This window comes from Falco cherrug, chromosome Z (genome assembly GCF_023634085.1).
Source record: "Falco cherrug isolate bFalChe1 chromosome Z, bFalChe1.pri, whole genome shotgun sequence".
Classification (NCBI taxonomy): Eukaryota; Metazoa; Chordata; class Aves; order Falconiformes; family Falconidae; genus Falco; species Falco cherrug.
In genome coordinates, this window is record NC_073720.1 from 84,677,306 (window position 1) to 84,701,542 (window position 24,237).

A 24,237-nucleotide genomic window follows, 5' to 3' on the forward strand; every position below is an offset into this window, starting at 1 on the left:
GAAACTCAACAGTTTATACTAAGAAACTGTCTCACATTTTATAAACTGGCTACTACTTTGTTCTCTGTTTAGGTGCATTATTAACCTATTCTTTCCCATCTGTGTAAACCATGTCAGCAATCTGAGCTTTATGCAATTTTCTAAACAATCTTCTGTGAAATAATGTAACAAGTCAGTTGACTAAAAGCAATAAGCTTACTTCTGCCATACTGTCCATCTAACAATGGCATCATTAATACAGTACTGAAATCACGCTGCAGTGTATTCAAACATAACAAAAATCTAACTGCAGAAATTTTTATTCTAGTCATTTAAAAGAACAACCTGAAATTAAATCCAGACATACTCCCCTGCAGTATTCTGCTAGAAGATACGTGAACAAGAAAATTAGCAACTATGAAGATATTTGAATCCTGAACTAAAAATTATTTTGACAAAGCAGAAGGCTGCAGATATGAATGTACTGCACTGAATTAACATCTGAAGATCTTAAGAATCTAAATAGGATTGCTGGTTGCTAGTGTGCTAACAGATCTGCTGATCCCTTGTTTAGTGAAGCACACCTAATATATTTAGATGTGATAACTTATCAATACATTTAAAGCAGACTGAAACTGATATTGGAATTGCTATTTAAGAACTGCACAAAATTTTCAGTCATATGAGGTTTTATTTTTATACAAGGTAAATAAATACAGATTCTACGGAAGTCTCTTAACTTACAATAAACACCTGAAGTATGAGTTCATTCATCATGGTAAGGACATAGCTCAAGTACAGTGAATGTATAAAATTGAAATTAATTTTATTAAATCCATTTAGAGACCACAGTGATATGTAAAAATATCAGAAGAATTCAACACCTTAAAAAATATAATGAAGGGTATGAAAAAATGAAACTTGCTTTCCTTTCCTAACTGTATTACCTAGACCAAAGCCTAGCAGCCTCCTGCCTAGCTACAGCATTTTAAAGAAATAAAATTTATTACTTAAACACTGGGAAAATGCAAGATACACAAGGCTATCACTTGTGTCTGAGGAATTCCCTGAACTTTGGAACCTGGGAGAGCGCTCCTGGGAGGTAACATCACCCAGTGCCCTGTCCTCATACTCTCCTCTGATACCGGCCACTTTCAAACACAGGACAAGGTGAAGTCCATTCTGACTTCTGCTGCTTTCTATTTTGTCTTACACATTTTGCTTTTTCCTTGACCTTCCTTCAGAACACAGTTTACAAAGACTGTATGTGAGCTGATTTAAGTTAAAGGCCATGTTAAAATAGTACAGAGTGTTTTCTGCTTTAGACCACTCATAACAAGCAATTAATGCCATCAAAAGCTAAAGCTGTGTTAGAATTACCGCTATGCAATCAATATTGTGTATCAACCATGCCATCAACTGTGCATGCCTTTTTAAAGCACAAGCACGCAAAAAAAACAGTCTATCTCTGGCTTTTTTACTTAGGTGGCTAACTTAGAATGTGGCTAACCTTATGGCATAAATCATGAATTGTTAAACTGTACTATGACTGCTGTAATTTTACGCATTAGCAATAATGAAAAAGTATAAACTAGGGTAATTATATCATGCTTACTAGGGTGAAATTTAAGTGAAACCTAGAAAAATTTAACATCCTTCTGGATCTGTTCACTTGTTTTTCTATATGAAGGAGAGAGTAATTTACTCTCAAAACTCCTAATGTCTCATACCCCTCGAGAGAGGTCCAACATTCCCCTAAATAAACACGCAGCCATAAGACGACAATATTCCTGAATGGATCTCAAATACTTAACAGAAATATACAAGCAGTATAAACTTTGTCTTTGCATCTGTTAAAAGAATGTGTAAGATATGCACTCGGTAATCAAACACTTTTGTTTATGTTCATATACAATATATTTCAGCTATTTGTGCCAAAAAAAGGGAACTGTAAGCTACTTCAGCCAATGAATGAATGCCTGATTACTACATTTATAAGGAGTTAGACACAGCATTCAATCATACCAAAACACAGCTAGCAAAAATGAATGAATCCATGTGATGATGCCGCAATTTTCTTCTTTACTACAACATTCTTGAGATCTCAGGCATATGCTGTAACCTGCATTTGTGCATTTTATATTGGCACTGATGCTATAAAATCTTTATTCTTAGGAGGAAAATTTAGCCCATGAAATTCTGTGGTAGGATGGATGGATTTTATTCTTAAATCACTGCTGTAAAAGAAGATTCTTTTACTGTTCTGGATGATGATGGTATCAAATGGCAAACAGTTTAACTCTGAATTAAGATGGGTTTCTTTGAAGACCTTTAGGTAGTTTGTTTTACTGCCGAGATATCTTATAATTATGGGAACAAAGACAAAGTCAAACTTGGAAGACTTTTCTTTAGGACTGTACTTTGTGTAGACATGTATAAATAAAACAGCACTTGATATACTCAAAGTGAGAGGATTTGGAACAAGTTATTTTTATATTAGGAAAGACATGTCATTGCCAACATCACTATAAAGGGACCCTCTTCTTCCCTGTTCTACAGTACACACCCACCAAATAAAAGTCACATTGCATTAGTAACGCCAATTTATACTCTTTCTCTTCTTTAGTGGTAGATAAGAAACTGCCTGCAGTTCTGAATTGTGCAGTTCTGAATTACCTAAAGCTACAGTCATTCTACGCTCTTGCAGGCAAAGTATATTCAGACTAATAGTAATTATTGTTACTATCCTACAAGGTTTTGATTCAGCCTCAATACAAGCATCATCTCATCCAGACCTGGAAGAAATAAGGCACAAAGGCCACTAGAATCACTGGAAAAAAAGTGGAAAACCTATTTTGAGACATAAGTAATAATTTGGTTTCTCTAGCCTGCAAAGCAAACACTAAAAAAATTTTTTGCTACTCTCTAAATACATACAATTTTTGTCCTTACTTTATTTATTGCGAGATTTAACATCAGCTTTAACTTTTAATTAGTACAAATTGACTACAATTAAATGCAGACAATCTACAGAGAGACTTCCAGCCACTGAAGTCCCATGTTCACCTCTGGCAAACAGTGTGCCTTGGAGCCAAGGACATGATGAACCATACCACAGTAAAGCTGAAATACAGTGATAGGTTGGGATGAGTCTGGGACCAAAAAAGTGAGCTCATTCCTAACAAGGCTATAAGCATTTGATTTGCTGATACTCCTTGTGGCACCCAAAAAGAGGCTTCATCCCTATGTACTCAGTGTGGTCTGGAATACTTCTTAACTAATTAATTCCATGCTTCTGAACTACTAATGATCTGGAAGAATTAAGAGCAAATTCTCTGTCCTGAGCGTTTTTCCACCACCCTAGCACCAGAGATACCAGCAGTATGCTGATCACAGCAGTACTGGGAATGCTGAGAAAACAAAGTCTTGTGCTGGCTACACCTCGCCACCAGCTCAGGGTCTGCGCAGAAATCAGGGAGAGGGACCTTGGGCCTCCAGGTGGGGTGGGCATTGCACAATTTTATCTCACAAGTTCTCTGTTACAGCAGAGGCCCAGGACGTTGATGAAACCTTTGATGACCACTCTTTTCCAGTGGCACACTGAGGCTCTTAATTTTTTGCTCTACATCTACTCCAGTACACTAAGCATATTCTCTGGCTTGCAGTACACCAGAACTGACACATTTATCCCCAAAACATAGTGCGAAGTTGTGTGCATGGGTGAGGGGGCTGGGTTTTTTTCCTACTTCAACACTGGCTGCCAAGGGCAAAGCCTAGTCAACGCAAAGCCTTAGGGAAGCTTTCCATGCTGGAAGTTGCATGACTTCTGAACTCTTATGTTTAGGGCATTTGTTCTCCATAATCTTATCATTAACCTCATTACATTAGCTTCCGTACATCATACATAACATACTAAAAAAAATAAGAGAGTCAACAGAATATTAAAGAAACAGTTTAGATACTTGTGGATCACTCAGTCTTTTAAAGCTCCTTCGAATCACAAACATCCTCAAAAAACAGTAGATACTACCCCAAAGAGAGAGAGCGCGCATCACACACACACAACAAACATTTTATCACTTCCAGTTACCCACCCCACCAGACCTAAGCTTTTAAAATTTTACACCAGATAGTCTTCTAACTCATAAACTAAGCACTTTTGCAACATAGGCAAACATCAGCATTTTCCAGGTTGTCTTCTACTTGAATAGCAACGTCTCTACCTTCTCCCTGGCTACAGTACTAGAAATGACACTTCATTAAGTCCACCCACTGATATCTGAAAGATATTCCACCTCTCCAGAAAAAGACTGGGGCGGGGGGTGAGGTGGGTGGAATCTCTCTTATGCAATGCTTTCTATACATACAGGCCACGGAGCTTTCTGCACAGGAATGGAACTCCACACATTCCCCTACAGCAGCTATAAATTGCTCAGCATGATACATCCATCACTTAAGTTCCGCTTCAAGCACCTAGTCACCGCTTTATTAGCTTTACAGCCTGATCTAATATGGAAACAATAGTATTCTCCACATAATTATGCTAGGCATCTGCCTTTGTCAGTTTTGAACTCTGTTCAATTCCAGCCAACCTTGAGAAGGTTGAGGAAAGTGTTTGTTTGATCTCAAGAAAACAAATTTCCCAAAAATTGTGCAAGAATCAACCACTAAGCAAGGCACAGATACAAATTAATAGTCAATGAGGAAAAGAATGCAGTATTGGTTCCACAGTTGTCTATTCTGTTTGGACTCCAGGCGGGGCAAGCAGCATTGCTCCCCACACAGAAGTTAGGCAAGAAAGGCACTGGATGGGACATATTTCAAGGGCAAGATAGGCTAGGCGAGACAGTGCTTCTGTAATCGACAAAGATATAACTCCTACAAAAAATGATTACTTTCCTGATTCCCCCTAAAAAGCCCAGTCCTCAGTGACTCACACATTTTTCATCATCTTTGTATACCTAGGTAAAGTGAGGATATTACACCTTTCTTTGTTAACCCTTTGCCCCCTCCCCCCAGTCCCATATATCTAACCTTTTCTTGCAAGTCTCTAAATGTATTACATCAACAATGATCTAACGGGTACCTTCAAGTTTGCCAAATGAGCTGTCTGTACACATTCTACCTTTATTCAACCTAGTGTATAGTTTCTCCCCTGGAAATTTAGTCATCAACCCAAGTAATTTTCAACTATAAGGCATAAAGCAGTAATTACACCCTCTCACTTTTTGATATGCCAAGGGAAACGCACCTATCCACTGACTGGAAAAGATGCAGTACAGAAATCTTACTTCCTCTGAAAATGTCACTCCAGGAGGTACAGGTGAATGAATTACAATCACAGACTGTTCTCTAAGTGCATTTGTATGCATTACTAGAAACAATACTGCCGAATGTCTGATGCACTAAGTATGTGAAATTACAACTTAAGAGTCTGAAAGGGAGAAATGCACAGAAACAAACTTTTTTAGCTTCAGCTGAGGTGTACTGCCATCTCCAACTGTGGAAATTCCTTCCATACTGAGAAAGAAGGCTGAAAAAGGGAAGTGTCAATCCTAAAAGCAGCAAAGAGCAGAGCAGAAAGAGAAGAAACCAAAACTGTAAAGCTGGTTCTGCACTGAGACAAAGGGAGAATTCAAACTAAAATTACTGGTTAAGATGGCCTGAAGTGCTCAGGCAAGCAGTTTTCTATCATCTGTGTCTGAATAAGATCTCTGCCTATTTTACTGCTGCATGGTATTTCACCTGCTGCATCACATACGGGATCATCTGGGAGCAAAATGGGTTCCAGGCACCCCTCCTCGGTGGGCCACCACACCAGACCAGAGCTGTGCTATGGCTCCCCCAGCTGACAGCTCTACCAACAATTCCCAAAAACCTTTAAGGCACTTAGGAACTAAGAAATAAAGTTATTTCACTTTTTTTCTATAAATTGGCGCAGATATTCTATCTATACACTTTTAAAGTGAACACAAGGTGCATAATTAACTTCTGTAATGTCTGACACTATTTAGGATGGTTACATCAAAAGTCTTCTTGAAGTGGGTAAGATCTATAGAAATCTATTATCAGAGGAATTTTTTTAAAACAGGCATATTGAAATCAACTTATTAAATCCTTGTCAGAAACCGCAGTGTGAAAAAGTCTAACCAGTATGGCTTCAACAAACAAAAAAGGTCTCCAATATTCTAAACCAAGAAAACAGGAGGGAAAAAGTAGTTATGCGCTTTTCTTACACTACTGGGAAAAGATCCTTACAAAAAGGCTAACAAGAAAATCAAGCAGCAGTACTTCATAAGTATAGTGCATAGTGCTTTAACATACTACATTTGACCAAGGGAAAAAAATGCTTCCATAGAAACATTTGTAAATTAACAGCAACAGCAAGACACTAGTACATTGGCAACCTCACTATTTAAAATTCTTAAAAAACTAATAAGCATTAAAAATGTTTAATATATTTACAGGTGTAAAACAGATGGAGAAATTTTAGATATCCAAACTAAAAGCAATTTCTGTATGCTATAGCTGAACAAAGTGACAATTAAGTAAACTCTACAGTGACAGTGCTCAGGGAATGCACAAAGGAATAGATCCAAAAAAACTTAAAATGTACGCAACAAACATTCCATGGACTCAATACTGTTATTTATTACATATTCAAGTACAACACTCCAATACAGCCTGCAAAGAGAAATCAGAAAAGATGGAATCCATTTCAAGACAGACACCAGTAAAGACAAGCATAATAGTATTGCAAAATAAAGCATTTATAAGGCATTAATTAATAAAGCAGAGCTCAACACACAAGAGTGACCAATCAATCATCACATATCAGAACTAATAAAAATAAATACTTTCATATGCAATACATTATATACAGGGATAACAGAAACATCCACAGCTACTTCAGAACAAATTAAATATATTAAGGATGCAAATACATGTGAAACAAGACAGACATCAAACATTCATTGGCAAGTTTAGGAATAAAACATCCTCCAATAGCAGGTAACCCTCACCCACTGTCTGAAAAAAGCAGCATTAGCATGGTATTCAATCTGGTATCCGCAGAGGAATTTCTAATTTGCTCCAGACCTACTACTCTGAATTACTCAGATGTTCTGTGCCCAAACAGAGCTGTGTAACTCTTTCAAACCTATATATAATGTCCACGTCTTCTATTGTACCATTTCCTGTGTAAACTCTACTATGGATCTCAGGTCTTCAGGAAAAACTAATATACTGGGCATACTCAACATCATAATTATAAAATACATACTTCGCCCAAGATAAAAAACTGTCTCACCTGGATTTCATGAGGGGCTGGGTTACCCATTTCTTCAATCTTCGACGTCCAAAGGAAGTTTTAGTATGATCCAAGACCCAGAGCAGACTTCCTTTTGTTTTCATATCAGTCTAAAACAATAAAGATAGCATAATCATTTTTAACTGACCAATCAATGATACAGTGGAAAGGATCTTCACCATCACATTGTTGTATTTAGGCTTGAAGATACGGCAACTGCATGTTTGTTTACCAATCTTGTTTACCAACAACACCTTGAAGTACCTCCAACAGTCATAAGACACTGAAGTATGTTTTTCCTTCAGCCAGAAAATCTTTAGACAAAGGTCTGTGCAGCAGCACAAAAGAAAAACCAAACCCTATTGCAGTCATACCCCTTGACCGCATTTGCTCAAGAACTCAAACTTTAGGTAAGTTCTTTGCTAGTCAAAGTGCAATAAGGTTCTTAACTCATGCTAAAAGCCAGTATAGATTAACTTTCATTTATGCCTCTGAAAAAATAATGCTCCTTCAGTTTGATCCCATTTAAAATAATTTAAACCCTCTTGGTGAGATTTGCGAACTAACTTAACTTCATTAGGAACAGTGTGTCACACAGCTGTGAAAATCTCAGCATTTATTAAAAAAACATTACATTTGCCCTTACCTGATTCTGTAAAATTTCAAGATTTTTCATTGTTGTCCCATTAATTGTCATGTATTCAGTTTCACTTGACAACCGTTTGAAATTGCTGGGGAGAGAAGTTTCATACATTATATTTTAAATTTGGGCACAGACATAAGAGTGAAACACTCTCAAGTTTCTCACATTAGAGAATTCATTAGTTAGGCAAAATAAAAAAAAAAATCCAAGTAAGAAATTAAAACCTATCCAAATAAATAAAAAACCTGAACATTTGTAACTTCTTTTAATTTACTGCTTGGGAAAACAAGATTTATGACTCACTTCCCAGTCTCCTACAATGACTCTGACAAAGCTCAAGAAAAAATCCAGCTCTTCTATCTAATCCTGATCCACTAAATGGCTAAAGGAAGTACCCCTTCGTAAGTTTATGATGAAATTGAAAAAGTAGGTGCTTCTGTTAGTGTTCTGTTATGATCACAGTAGTATTAGGGAAAGGCCTAAGAATTAATACTTCAAGAGTGGAACAGACTTTTAACGCAATTTATCGTCAAAACAGTGTATCAAAATACATTATTTTTTTTTTTACTACTACTACACATTTAAACAGGATGTTAGCAATTTTTTAGGAAAATACAAATAGGGTATATTTAAATCATTTGATTTTACTTTTAATACGAAATAACCATGACTACAATTACTTGACTTTTTGAAACACACTAACAGAACAGGATGAGACCAATCCAAAGGTTGTGTTGGTTTAGAATCAACGTTAATAAAATAATTGTATTAGATGTGTAATCATATTCAATATGAAAATTATTTCAGTTTTAAACATACACTTGTGGTAGTCAGGACCATGAAGTGACATGCAAGATACTCAGTAAATGCTTATAACAAATCAAGTCATGATTGTCTCTGTTAATCATACTGCTGACTGCCCCTTGCACAAAATACAGGACACACTTTATTGTTTTAGACTAAACAGAACGACTTGCTGGATAGGATTTAAAACTACTTTCTTGACTTTTCAGAATTTTTTTCAGTGCATTCAATTTTAAACTCTCTGGGGGAGTACTCAAATGCTCAAGCTTTTCTGTTGTATAGTACTACAACTTTAAGAAACATGAAATATTCAGAAACTAAAGTTACATATTTATGTTGTATGCAGGTGTTTGGGCCTGCTAGCAAATTTATTCCTAAAAAATGGGTCAAATCAGAAGTATTTTGCACAGAATACTAAAAAACAAAAAAGGTCAATTCAACTGAGCGTCCTCAAGAAATTCAACAATAGTTTGGAATTACAGCTGACTCGGAACTGAACCCATAGTCATAACTACTCTGCTCTAGTGTGCTATCCCAGAAACCAACAAAGTTGACCAGCAAAACAAAACCTTGGAGGCAAAAAGCAGCTGCACTTTCCAAAAGTACACAATTATTACAAGCAACAAAACAATACTTCCTTGTATTATCTTAAGTCACAACTGCTGATGCTGGCAAAACTTAAATACGAATGATTTCTGTATGGCTCCCAATTCCTATGATCAACGACAAATCCTACCCACTCTTCCAAAAACTCCTTTTCTGCATCTAGGATTTGCCTAAACTGCAGTTTCCCCATTTGCTGCATTTCAATTTCCCAGTACTCAAGCCTACGATCTGTTACACCCAGCTGGCTAAGACCTATGCCTTTCCACCTCTTTCCAAAAGCAAAAAGGATGCTTTTGGCTGTTTCCGTCAACCCTCAGTCACTCATTCACGGTTTCACTGTTGTGGATTTACTGATTCCAGTGTTTCCCCACTTCACCTGGCTTCACCGCACTAAACAGAGAGTGTATTCTGTTCACAGCAAGCTTGCTCTCCTATTGTTTAAAGACAACTAACTCTGCTCCACTGCAGAGTATATTTACTGTTCTTCTAGAATCTGATATGCTAAACTTGTTCTCACAGCATAAATTATATGTGTTTTATATTATCCAGGTGTTTTCTTTATCTGAGTTATTCCACCCTGCTATTAACCCTGGTAACTGAGAGCTGAGAGTATACGAATAATAGCCAAGATCAGCTGCAGTATATGCCCAACCAACAATTCCCGATGTCACAGCATAGCGTATGTTTTGCTTCCACCCCCTCATCTTCCTTCAGCTTGGGATCAGAACTTGATAAAAATGTGAACAAAGACTGCCTCTGTAGTGATTTTAAGGACCAAATGGCGTAAGAAGAAGGTTGTAAACAAATACTGTCAGTGCTGGTTTTGCACCAAGGGTGTTAACATATTCCTTGTGAGAAATTCTAATATGCTGCTATCAGCCACCTCCTACATCAGTAAAAATGACCCTTCAAAATCACTTCAACTGGATTACAATGCCGTAATTCCTTCTGCAGGTGACAGTGTGACCTGACTTTCAAAGAACAGACTTGCAACTGTCTCAAATACTTAAATAGCACAAAACACAAAGTGATGGAAATAGCTGACAAGTTCATTACTGGGAAGCAAGGCAAGGTAGGATCATGCTATCTGGACTCGGAAAATGAGAAGAAGAAACAAAAAGAAACACAAGCTTTTAGTAAGGTTTAGGAAATGTTTGAGGAACACTCATGAGAAACAGGTTTCTACTCATAAAATGACTTTTCCGAGTAGAACCACGCTTGATGAGTATTAAAGCGTTACTATGATTGCTTTAGGACAGTAATATACATCCTCATTCATGTTACCTGTGAAACTGGATCTCCTTGACAGTGTTATTTTTATGGTTGGACTCAATGATCTTAAAGGTCTTTTCCAGCCTGAATGATTCTGTGATTCTGCCTCCTAAGAAGCTTGCACTGAAGGACACTTTTTGTTCTTTGTCCTTTTCTCCACAGGATATATTATATATAACCTCGTACTCAGTAAACCAGCCCAAGTGAATGCATGTTATTCAGATCAGTAGTTTTCAACTACTTCACTTTTGCAAATCCGTAACAACTCCGAGCAAAGCCGCAAGGCACTGTATCGAAAACCTACTAAGCAGCATATTTTCTTTGCCTAATTACCTTTTACAGACCTCTAGAGTCCATGTCTTTGGGACTTCTAAGGGTGAATAAACCACAAAACAAACCTACATATGTAGACAAGATTTAGAGGAACCCCTATTCAGCTTTAAGGAGTAAAACCAGGTTTCTTTATTTCTCAGAAGCATTAGCTTTCTTTAGGTATGAAAAACATTTACCACAGTCTCAGTAGCAAGGGACATAAAACCCTGACTATATTGTGTATTTGATTAACCAATTTCAAATTCATTAGCGAATATTGCCACAGGGCTAGAACTTCTGATCTGGATCCCTGATGTGATAGGAGCCCAGCAAGTTCTGGTTAAACCTGCCAACAAAATAAAACACACACACACACACACGGAACAAAACTGAGAAATACAAACCAAAGAACATGAACAGAAATGAGAGGCCCTGGGAAGGTTTACAAAAACCAGAAATAACCTCCATCGTTTTTATCCTGAATTTGCCATCTTTTTCTCCACTGAACTCACTCCAAAGAGTGGGCCTGCAACCTCATTCTACCCAGATGTCTGCCCTCTCAGCCTGCCCTCCTTGCTCCACTCCTACAAGCTCCAGATGTCCAGGGTGCAAGAGGTCACCTGCTGCCCTTCTTCTGCTGTCTCAAAAGAGATGGTAAATCCTTCGCTAAGCACCTCTTCTTAGTGCCTGAAAGCCATGCCTTTCCTTTTCAGTCCCTTATGCTCCTGAGCTGACTTTGAAACCTCTCCAAAACATTTCAGTACTCCCTTTCTCATAGCTGGAGTGCATAAATAAGCCTATGTGTTGTCTTGTATACATTAGGTTTCTGACATCATCAGCACCGAAGAGATATGAAAGCCTTACAAACACCATACTCTCAATTTCTGTAACATTTCCTCTGAAAATTCAAGGATGTCCACCATTTTAAGTGGAAGAACTTACATTTTGACTTCTCGCTTAATTTATCTTGCCAATTCCTTTCCACCCCTACCATAAGTTACAATCAAGCGCTTCTCCTCTTCTTGAATTCTTTCTCTTTCCCATTCTCCCTCAAAGCTATTTTAACCTTTCCCTGTCCTCTTTCACTTCTACCTCTTCTATCTTCACTGCTGGTAGTACTCCAATCCCAAAGCTATCCCCTCCTTCAGAAAGATACCTGGCTCTCCCATTCCCTGCAATTTCTTGAAGTTCATCTATCACTACTCCTAATTTCATCTATCACAACATTTGAGAACTACAGCCTCTTCTGTCCCAAATATGCTGGAAAACATGTAAGTAAAATTAAAACACACTGAGACATTTCCTCAGCAACTGCTATGCAAATGGTGATTTTTCAAGCAAAACTGTGTACTCAGCTGTATTTGAAAACCTCTCCTAGATGTCTACAGACTTGTCAAAAGCCAATAAAGCGCTCTCAGTGTGTAAAGGTATGAGAAAACATCAATTAAAAAAAGCTTGTATCACTCTTTCTTAATTCCATTTTTACTTGCTGCTAGTGCTCTAAAGCAGTCTGGCCATATCCCAGGTCCTGCTGTGGCAGAATTCCTTTTTTCTTTTTAATATTTTGCTTTATTTAGGATCTTAAAGAGTGGATTAAAAACCTTCATCTAAATATTACAACTTGTTTCTGCCCCCCACTAATGATGATCTCTCATAACTTAGGCGACGTTTCATGACTCTTACAATTAAATTGAGCTGCAGTTTTCAGCTGGGAGAATAGTGTTTATCCAAAGAAGGTACAGTGGTGTGAGGAATTTTTTGGTCATTCTTCCTATCAAATAGGTCTTTTTCATCCAGATCTGTGTCACATTAATAAGTGAAAACTGTCTCACAACTCCAACTTCATGCTCACTGACTCACCAGTATATGCTCACTGGCCTGAATTCTCCGGGGAATTTTAAGTTGCTTTACAGCACTATGGAAGTGTTTCGTCTCTGTTTCCTGCAGAATTGCAGAAGATCCATGAGCCTCCGACAGCCTTTGCCTGGCACACCTCTCACATGGTCCATGAGCCTGACATACATCTCACAACAGGATTTCTCTAGCCAGCCAAGCATTAAAAAAAAAAAAAAAAAACAAACCAAAAACAAACCACAAACCAAAACTACTCAAAAAACAAAGGGGAAGAAAAAGCTGACCAACGGTGATGGGTGGCCACACCACAGATCAGAGCACTCCTTGATGGATGAGGCAGGGGAGACAGCTCACAAGATGTCAAAGGAATTCTTTCCTCATTAGGCCTCTAAGTCCAGAAAACTTTCTGTTGACATTCTAATGGTACTTGGAGAGGGGAAGGGCAACTTAATGAAGAAATCCATTCCAGAATCCGGCAAACCCAGGCATATATAATTATCAAATATTTCAGCAGATACCTGAAAAATGTTTAAAGCTGACATCTGCAGTCAATTTTTTTTAAATGCAGCTGCATTTTGAAAATCTGCTAATGTATGGAGCTCTTCAAAATAAGACTTGAAACTTTAAGAATCTCACACATGAAGATCTGCAACTGACATGACATATTTCTAAGTTTCCAGTTTGCAGCCAGACTTTGTAAAATCCTGCCCACTTACCAGACAGAGGAATACTGAGACAAACAAGAGAACATTTGGCACAGGATCTATGACAGATAAAGCTGTTTTAATAAAATATTTAATAAGCCTCAATGATATTTTCAAACCTAAGCCAGGTAGGATAGCAATCTTTTATACTTTTGCAAGACAGCATAAAAAAGACACCTGAGTGGCAGTATCTTTTAATTTTCATTTGATTCCACTTGCATAACCCTGTTAGAAATTTTGAGTACTCATTTGAGCATATCTAATAAGCCTAGGTTTTGGGACTACTTAAGGGAAGAAAAATTATTTCCATGTCTGTGTGTTTCTGTAGTAACTTGGCAGAAATGGTGATGGTCTATCAACAAGGTTTTGCATGATTGTTCCCCTACCCCTAGCTACCACTGAGCCAACTCAAGGGATTTTTAAGAAAGCCAAGGTGTGTTGAAGGTGAATCTAGTTATTGATTATAAAGAAAACACCAACTCAAACATACCTGCAAAGCTCTGCCTAAACGTTACAACACAAAAGTATTTATACCTGCTTCCAGAATTATAGCAAGAGACAATTATTTACACACCTCTGGCAAAAAACATCTGCAAAGCTAAATTAGAGCTTTAAAACAAAAACAACCTGCCAAAAAAGCTCCCAATTTTGTTCACAAAATAAAACTGATGGTGAGATATGATCGCTGATATTGATTAACAAACTTTAAAATCTTCCCCTAGTATCTACCAGTTTTTGCACCTTGTTTTCAGTAACACTTGGCAGCAGTTCATGGCGATTTACATTACTGATAGTGATGTCTATACAAACATACCTCATAAAGATTTTCATTAAAAAAACTTAAAAAAGAAATCACTTGATTCTTTCAGTTCTAATTAGGAGCTTAAATGTAAAGTATAATTTTTACAAGGACTATGTTTATCACTGTAGCAGGTGGCTTCATTACATTTAGGGAAAGTTGTCTGCTAAAACTTTTAAGATAACACTGGTACGTATATTGGTGGTTTGAATTGGAAGTTTACATAAGGCAACTTACCTTGGATTGTAAAGCATCCTTTCCAAATTAAATTCTTTGAGGTATGCAATTACTGCTGCCAGAGAACAAATAACAGGCTTATCCAAGCTTAGTATTAAAGATAGTTTTTGAGGACCTAAAAAAATAGATGTCATTTTCTTGTTAACTCACTGCTTACTACTTGCGTTTTTTAGAAAAAGTATAATCTATTTTGCAACTTAATCAAAATGGAAATCTGTAATATATGTACAGTGTTCTATGATATCTATAAATCAACATAAAGTGAGGTTCCAAAATAACATTTATGGTTCCAAAGAATGTAGAACACTACAATAACGTAAACACATTATGAAACATAAAACATTTGACTCCACAGGGTTTTCTTCATAAAAATGACTGTTGGCATAGAAAACTTCTAAATATACAAACTAAAAATTCTGAAATCTCCATTACTGCAGGCAACATTGTGCAAGTTAAATAGAATGAAAAGGCCTTGGCACACATGCCTATGATTTGCCTGCCTCGGCCAGTCTGCAGAATATGGTTCCATCTCTGTGAGACAGCTATTCGTATGTGATACTGTTCTACTACAGTCTCCGTTCCAGCTGCAATAATAGGAGAATTCACTCTATATCTTAACATAAAACGGCATTTTTGTAAACCTTATTAAGTTTTTTCAGAGATTTTTTTTTAAAGCTGTTCTCCTGTTCCTAGTGTGTTAACACACACAAGAACTTGAAGAAACATTTCAGATGTTGAATAATTTCCCTTAGTTGCTAAATATGTGTGAATTTAAATCTGTCTAAACATACATCTTCAAGCTATGAGAGAAAACAACAAAAAAAAAAAGGATGCTAGCCCTGTATTCACTTCTATTTAAATAATGTTCGTTTTCATTTTCAAGGTTCACTTCCTCCAAGCTCTTAAGATCCCAATGTGCAGAAAATTAAGCAAAGGTGACAGAAGGCTTTAATGGATAAACAAGATGCTCCTGATTTAACCCAACATTAAAAAGGAGGAGTATGAGAGGTGGAAGCAGGGACAGGTGACACAGGAAGAATATAGAAACATTGTTTGAGCTTGCAGGGATGGACTTAGGAAAACCAGAGCCCACCTGGAGTTGAGACCGGCAAGGTACCTGAAGGACAACAAGAGCTTCTAGAAGTACATCAGCAGCAATAGTAAGACAAGGGACAATGTGGGCCACTGCTTAATGGGGAAGCAGAGCTGCTGACACAGGGCATGGAAGAGGCTGAGAAACTCAGTGCTTTCTTTGTCTTGGTCTTTACTGGTAAGATGTGCCTTGAGGAATCCGAGGCCTCTCAGACCAGTGGGAAATTCTGCAGCAATGAAGATTTCTCCTTAACAAAGGAGGACAAGTTAGGGAACACTTCAACAAGTTGGACATAGACAAGTCCATGAGACCTGATGGGATGCACCCACATGTATTCCTTATCTATGTAAAGGATAAAAGGATGCATGCTTCACAGACATTCTGAATTACATACCTGTAGTATCAGGCACTTCTTTTGCATAAAAATCAGTAATCAGCTGGAACGCATGGCTGTATTCAAAATGGAGGTTTTCCATCCTTTCTATCCTAATTCTGTCATCCCATAACCTGCAAAGAGAAAATAGTGACTTTCAGTACCTATGTTCTCTTTGTGAGGAATATTTAAGTAGGTTACAAAAGTGCATTTTCTTTCATGCTCCCTTTTTCAATTGAATAGGTAGAGAATGAAGAGATGAGCTACTTAAGTAAGTTAAGAACATTTCTAAGAGTGTGGTGTTTTCATTAAAACATTTCTTCTTTCTATTGTAAAAGTGCAAACAAATAAAACCCAAACAGCAACAGCAAGCAAGTTGAAAAGAGACTTCAGGAGGTTGTCTAGTATACCTGCAGAGTAATGTAAATTCATTTTCATCAATCATAAGTATTTGCTTTATCTGTTCTCAAAGACTTAAAATGACTAAATAATGAAGCAGTACCCCTATGCTATCGATTACCCTATTTAATTACCCCTTATCTTTGAAGGCTTTGTTCTACGCTGTACAACTTGTTGTAATATTAACCTATTGCATCTTTTCCTATATGCAGCTGAAATAAAGTATTCCTGTGCTTTATTTGGTAACTGTTTGAAGACTTCTCCGTTCCTTGTGCTAAAGGACTTGACTTCTTTCAATCTCATTGCATTTGGTTTCCAAGGATGTTATTAATGATAACTCAGTCCTCCCAACAGGCCAGCAGTTCCTCCCAGTTTAACAGTGCCAGTAAACATAGCAAACTTACTCTTTTCCACCATTAAGTCAAATGAGATCTCTTCCATGAATCCTTCTCTACTGCCACCAAGTAATTGAGAATTAGAGCAGTACAGGATTTCAACCCGTTTTGCAACCCATGAGAAATTAATCTAGCTTGTTCCCTGTGACCCTTGCTGCCATAGGCCCCTTACGTAAGACAGCGGCAAAAGAATTTATTCATTGCAATGTGCATAAGATCAAAGTTACTTGGTACCTGCGCTTGAGTGTCAAGCTAAAATGACGAAATCTGAGATGCCATAATCTGACTCAGAGAAGAGTATGTGTGTGGTATTTACAAGTTACAATCTTTCTAACCGGTTGCTTTTATAACTGCTCACTGAAATAAAAATTAGATGCTGTATTACTCATTAAATTTGTACAGCTATTAATACAGCATTAAACAGATATGCTGGTTAAAAACCAAAACAAAAATCGCACACACTCCCCCTGCAACCTTTGAGCATAATTACACATCTACAGAATGAGCACTGAAGAAGCAGCCAGTAGAAAGCTGCCAGTAAAAGACATATATAAAACCTGTTTGGCCTCAGAGTATCCAGTCTCATACTGCCATGGGACACGAATTAACCAAATACTTCTAGTGTATTAGAATTATGCCAATGAGAGCGATTGTGTAGGTGTTATAGGAAAGAAATTAATCAATACCCTTTTTGCAGAGCTTTTCAAATTCACAGGAAAAAACAGACAGACAGGGTTTCTGCATCGCATTGTACATATTCCCATCTGAAAGGATCAATATGTCTGAGGCTCAACTCTTAAAAATGAGAGTTATTTTCCTATAATACATGTCAAACTAACTGCGTCTCAGAGGTCTGACTTTCTCAGCACATCCTAGATGATCCCTTGCTTACTTCCAGTGACTTAGTTTTAATGGACTGATCCAATTAAGATTTCAGTCTTCATGCCCTCTGGGACTCCCCTCTGTCCCAACTCTACTCAGAATGAGAAAACATTTTTAAAGCAAATGGATTTCTGTGAAAGACAATTAGTCTGTGTTCCTCAACCTCTGATAGCAATCAGCTCTTTTCTTCCTTGTGTTTCTCACTTGCTCCAACCTTCAGTAATAATCTGCTCTAACATATCCATCCATTTTGCTAAATTAGCATGGATACTCACTACAGGCTTTTGCAAGACCACCACTTCAGCATGAAACTTTTTAAAATGTGTTGTACGGTATCTGGAGGTTAGCAGAGTACAAGCCTTTGGATCAGTCCTGCAATACAGCAGGGCTTTTCTGTTGACCATATGTGAGCAGGGACTTAGAGAAATCATTTTAAAACAGAATTTTACTGTCCATTTCTACTTCTCAGGTTTTTGTAACGCCACCTTCAGAAAAGCAAGGCTTAGCAAGGTCTGCAGAGCTTATTTTTAGAACTGAAGTCAAAACAGGAGGCTTCGGGGGTAATTAAATGGATGATACATGCCACACCTGCTTGTTTTTAAAGTAATGGTTAAAAACTAACTGTTGTCATTTTCATCAATGCATTCGTGATTTTCTTTCATTTCAGAACCAAGTTTATCCGACCCCTTAGCATAAACTTTGGCACATGATAGTGGCAGACAATGTAACTTGAGTGACTTACAATGGTACTTAACGTTCATCAACTGTATTGATAGGAAATAGTTCACATTAGGATTAGACAACTCTGATTTGTAAAAGTCATGGCATATTTCAATATTTATATTCTAGATATGGCATCATCAAACAAGTATCTGACACTTCACCTATCTGAAAGTATGCATCTGATATTCTAGATAAAGTAAAAAAGCTGGAAGGTTATAGATACCTATTAAACATGTGGAAAAATCTGAATTTTTATCAAGATGTATGAAAACTAAATCTGCTGCAGAAGGTTTTCATGTCTGTCCTTTCTTTAGCCAGATGATCACCCATAGGCCATTTTTTCTGATTATAGCCAGAATGATGTGTTGATGCTTTATCGCTCCAGCTACCAATGCTTATTTAAATCAAAAGTCAATTTGCCATCAACTTCTGTAAACATCATTCTTGTCAGAACATCTACAACAAACTGCTGTGCAACTCATGCAGTATTTTATTGATACTGATGTAGTGTGAACTAACTTTAGGATAGAATTAAAGAATAACCATTATAATGATTGTTAACCACTGTAACAATTCTAGATATCATGTACCGCCATATGTTACTCATCGACCTTCGGTGTCTGTTCTGTTATCCTTTGTTAGACATCCGCCTATCTGCTGACCTTCTATGCTAAAACTTTAGCAGAACACTCCAGCAGGAGAGGACAGATAAGGGTAAAAGAAACAATTAAGCAAGAAAAGCAGATGGCCAGCAAGGGCATAAATTACCTCAGACTGATTAAGAACACTGCAAATGTGCAAGACCATCACATAACGAGCAAGAGGTGAAAAGTACACCATGAGGAAGACCTACGGCCTTCCTCCTAGAGACCACTGCCCCCGTCTCTGAGACCCCTGCCCACAACTCTTGGAAGAATTTGTGCAAGCACGAAGGACTGATAAGCTAATTAACATACGAAGCGAGGGTAGGCAGGATTAGATAATGAATATGTATAGATATTAGTTGAATAATCATTATTTCATTGTATAAATATCGAATTATTAGCTACCTTAAACATGCACGTTTGGTGGAAGGATGCCCCGTGCATTCAGCGCTGCCAATAAAGGATACTTAGTCACTAAGAAATCTGGACTTTGTTCTTTAAATCAATACCCTTTCCTGTACTTCTGAAAACAAGAAATTCTCATAGTCCCAAAGACACTGGTAGGGTTACTTAACGATGAAACTCAACTTTTCAAAGCTTGTTTACCTTCCTTGCACAAGTTCCTTTGCTACCACCCTTAACCGGATACTGAGCAGACAGAGATGTTTCAGGCTTTCAGTCAACTGAACGGTGTACATGAACCTGTGGTGCCCCCTATTAACATTCCCTGCTTTCTAAGCACACTGGGCTTTCATGCAGAACTGTTTTTTCCTCATGAGATCCATTACAGAAGTTGCTTGAAGAGATGATTATTTACCACATTTAAGAATAGGAAATCAACTTGTCCACAAAATACATGCATAAAGGATGAGATCCTAAGATACACAGATTTACACAGATACACATACACACGCTTTTGTGTATATAATGTAATATGTAAGTCCATTCAAATCTATATTGTTCTATGAATCTGTTACTACAGGGACTAATTTATCTGTCACCCTACTGGGAAAATGAAAAAGGATCAACATTGCTGGGGTTTATCCCTGAATTACTGCTTACCAAATGCTGCAGGAAAAATACTCAAAAGAGATCACTAAAGGGGGGGGGGTGGGCGGGCGGGTGCGTGCGTGTAATCTCTTCAAGACAAAAAAATGCTAGAAGAATATAAACTAACATAAATCAAACTAATTCACAGATACTGACTCAAAATATTTACAAAAAATAATGAAATCTGTTATTGTTAGAATGACCTTGCATATAAGCACAACAGCTCACTGCAGTGTGCTGAATAAAACAGGAGTCACTTCATTACTGCTCTACAATTTACAATTAAATAGGTATAAAGGGCATAAAGACTTCCTGAAAAACAAACACATGCAAACCAAGTTTTCTTGAAGCTCAGAAAGCCTTCCTAAGAAAAGCAAATAACTCCAGAATTTTACCTTCCAACTACTATCCCGCCCTGCCTGTTCTGCTTTAGGACTACTCAAATGAAGGGCTGCAGGCACTGGTAAGAACTGTACATTCATATGTCACAACACAAATTCATAAATGATACAGAATTTTAGAAGGGAGATCTCTGCTTCTAAAATTTAGTTTTTATTTCTGATGCTAAGCACAGATATATAAAGCGCAAGTAACTGATTTAATTTTTCCTATACATTTTATTCAAACTGCTATTTTCTCTGCACTTATCACAGTGCACTCTGCTAGAATGACCAGTTGGTCACTGAAGGGAAAAAATGCCTACACTGCCCAGTAGAGCAAGGTAACCTGAATGCATTACTCCTTTCAGAAATCCAGGCATACTGTGTCATCTTCCCTTATTAGCATGCTTAGCAGAAATTTCCTTTATTTGTCATCATTGTGTTACCTTTGTCATACAATTGCTTCTACCTCAGGGGCTCTAGGTTTGAATTGTCTGTGAGAACTCCAGAACAACCATCCTTCCCTTTTCGGTAAATCTTGACACGGAGCTTCAGTAGCTTCTCTGGCAAAGCCCCTGTAACATTTCCAAGCAGCTATTCTTTTGGCACTGAACACATATATTTTTATAAGCACAGCTTTTTTTGTCCTGCCAGACTAATGTCCTTTCCCACATTTGCTCTGAACAACCTTCAGGTATCAGAGATTGAGATAAATGTTGTTACAAGGAAAATGGCAGCACAGTCACCTTCTCTAAGTATCTGTCACTCTCAGAATGGTTTAAATCACTTCTGCCTGTAATAACCAAACAATAATTACCACATGTATGCTATCAATATACTACATACAACACGTTACCCCACAAGACCTCCAACTTTTCAAATATCCCATCCCAAAATGCTCACTTATGCTAGAAGCTGCTGAAAAGCCTAGAAGCAACTCTGACACACTGTAATATATATATATGTACACACATATATATACACACACAGTATATTTTACATATATAGATTCACATACATATATATACAGAAAAACCTGGGGAAAACTTTTTGCTTGCCTTTTACTATCCAAATTATTAATATTCCTCAACATGTACATCCCGATTTCCTTCTAGTCACCTCAGCAGAACTACAGCTGAAAAGAACTCCAACCCTATCTACAAACTAAGAGTCTAGATGCAAGAAATTTGAAGAAAACATTCTTCTAACTTTAGGAACTCAAGAGACAGGAGCTGTCAAGGAAGTAGAGCAAAGAAGCTATCAGAAAAGGACAGGGCAGAGAGGCTCTGTAGGCACTGTATGACACTGTCTTCTGTGAGAACAGAATTAAGGACTACAGGACAAAACACAACACAGTTGCACTCCAGCAGCTACCACATCCATAAACAAGACATAAAACTTTTTCAGGCTCCTTCCATCTGCCTGTCTGATGAATGGGATGAGACACACTACACTTGTTTCACAGAAACCTAGTAGAAAAGATCACAAACTGCTAGGAAATTATTTCTAAGCACCTAGAAGAAAGCAAGATGTGCAACAGCCGGCACAGATTTGTCAAGAAAAATAAAATCCCACCAAATCAATTTAATTTCCTTCAGTGGGAGAGGAACAGATTCTGTGGACAGAGAAAAAGAAGATTTACTACATGCTCGATTTTAGTGAGGTTATTTTATATCGTTTCACACATCCTCATAACTGATCTAGGGAAGCATGATTTACATGAAAGTACTTATTAGAGAATGGGTACAAAACTGGCTGGAGAACAATACTCAGGACAGCGTCAGGGGTTCACCATCAAAATGGAACAACGTGTTTTGCAAAGTTCCATAAAACTCAATACAGCATCTGGTAGCCCTCAATACTTTACTTACAACTTGGACAATGAAACAGAGGGCAACTCTAGTCAACTTTCAGAGGGTATGAAGTGACTGCAAAGAATATCAGAAAACCTGCCTTGAACTCAAAACATGGTGGAGAAATTACCTAAAAAAGTACAAGTTCTCTCCATCGTCTATACCTGTAAACAAACAACACATGCAAGCAGAATGGGGGATAAATGAGTAGAAGCTAACTTACAGCACAGTTCTTTCCATTAGACATCCAAAGCAAATACAGTTTACTTGCGAAATGACAACACAGAGCAGTTCATATCCAACGGACAGCACTATTTAAAGTGATCTTCAGTGCCTTGTGCAGTCGTGTATCAGCTCATACAATTGCTCTTCAGAAGCCAGCACAGTACCTTCTCCAAGGTTCCAGCAGTATTTCCCTCTGCGTTTAGCAGGTGCCACACATACATGAGACTGAGAGGATGTGGCTCACTGATTTCGTCTCATCAGGAGACTGAGCACACTGGACTAATTTGCCACGTGCTTGTTCTCCTGTTACCGTCCACCTCCGATGTGCTAGAGACAGCTTCGTGAACCAGCTGTGCAAGTTTGCCCCCAGAATCCCCACAGGCACCACGAGTCCTTCATTCAGCATTATGCCAATCAGCAAAAATCTCTCTTCTTGCAGGGATTCAAGCAAATTAAACAAAAAAAAAAAAAAGTGAAGCAGCAACACCACCACCACAAAACAAAATATATGAACAGTATGCCTAGTATCTGCCATACTACATTAACACCAAAATGAAATAATGCTCCCCCAGTTACACCCTACCATGGAAAATACTTCTGAATGAAGTGTGAGTGAGGAGAGAGTGAAGACATAGGTCCAGACACACGCTTGTGATAGCTTGGGATCACCCCTGTGGCTTGCCTCTCTTTTCTGCACACTATCGAGTCTCCCACGGCAGGGCGTATTTGGTGGCTTTGTTTAACTGGTCTGTGGCTATTTCTGCCCTGAATTTTCTGACACCAGTTACACAGTTTTAAGGTTGGAAGTTTCCAGCAGAATTAGCACACTTTTTTGAAAAAAAATTTTCACAAAGATGATTTCACCATGGTGCCTTTCTGTAGAGAACAGTTCAGGAAATTCCAAACACATGCTATTCTGCACTCCTTTAAAACACTCAGGGTTCAAATACACAGCAATATGCCAAAGAGTTTACTTGCTAATAGTCACCACAAGTTTCTCCAAAAGGACACCACTAACATGACCCTAACACAACCCATAGAGCTTGTAAGATCTTTTTCTTAGGATACAGAAGAACATGATGAACTGCTGCATCGTGCCAGAGCAACACAGCATGCCAGCCTTAACGATTTTGAAGGGACAGAGTGCTTTGGTGCTTGCTACTTAGCTTCAAGCTAACCTTAACTCTAGCCAGGGAGGGGGGAAGGACAGGTAATGTAAAAGCAAATGCAAGTATTTCTAAAATCCCAAACAGACAATACAGTTACAAAGATGAAAAATGCAGTGTCAGCAGAAATTAATGAAACTCCCCATTTATGTCATATATCCTAAAATCAGATGCGTAAGACTTTTTCATGTCTCCTTCTCCACACCTAGCTGACAGGCTATTAAACACCTCAGAACCACATGTGCTTTTGGGATGATTTTCAAATTCTGAACTCGCCTCTCTCCCCTTTTTCCTCAAGAATGGATCATTTTACATCTCTGTATTTGCCAAAGTTTTTGCCCAGTACTAAATAAAATGTTAATTAGCTGTGTTCTCTCCCATCAGACAGGGTCATTTTCTGTATTTTCTCCTCACATGTGGTCTTAAACTTCATACAACATATAGCTGAACAAGCATACTTTTGTATGAAGAGGATAAATACTCAGCACCAGCTCTTATTATTGTGTATTATCTCAATGACATGGCAGCTGTAGTT

The 24,237-nt window shown here is 37.8% G+C and overlaps 1 protein-coding gene across 1 annotated transcript in view; it reads right to left on the minus strand.

The window, feature by feature from the left end:
- MSH3 (mutS homolog 3) overlaps positions 1-24,237 on the minus strand; it is a 113,223-nt gene that overhangs the window by 55,648 nt on the left and 33,338 nt on the right. Inside the window, exons 9-12 of the mRNA XM_055699760.1 lie at positions 16,007-16,119; positions 14,520-14,634; positions 7,935-8,019; positions 7,289-7,398 (exon numbers count right to left, since the gene is read on the minus strand). Coding sequence (XP_055555735.1) covers positions 7,289-7,398; positions 7,935-8,019; positions 14,520-14,634; positions 16,007-16,119 — 423 coding nt within the window. The remainder of the gene's footprint in view (positions 1-7,288; positions 7,399-7,934; positions 8,020-14,519; positions 14,635-16,006; positions 16,120-24,237) is intronic.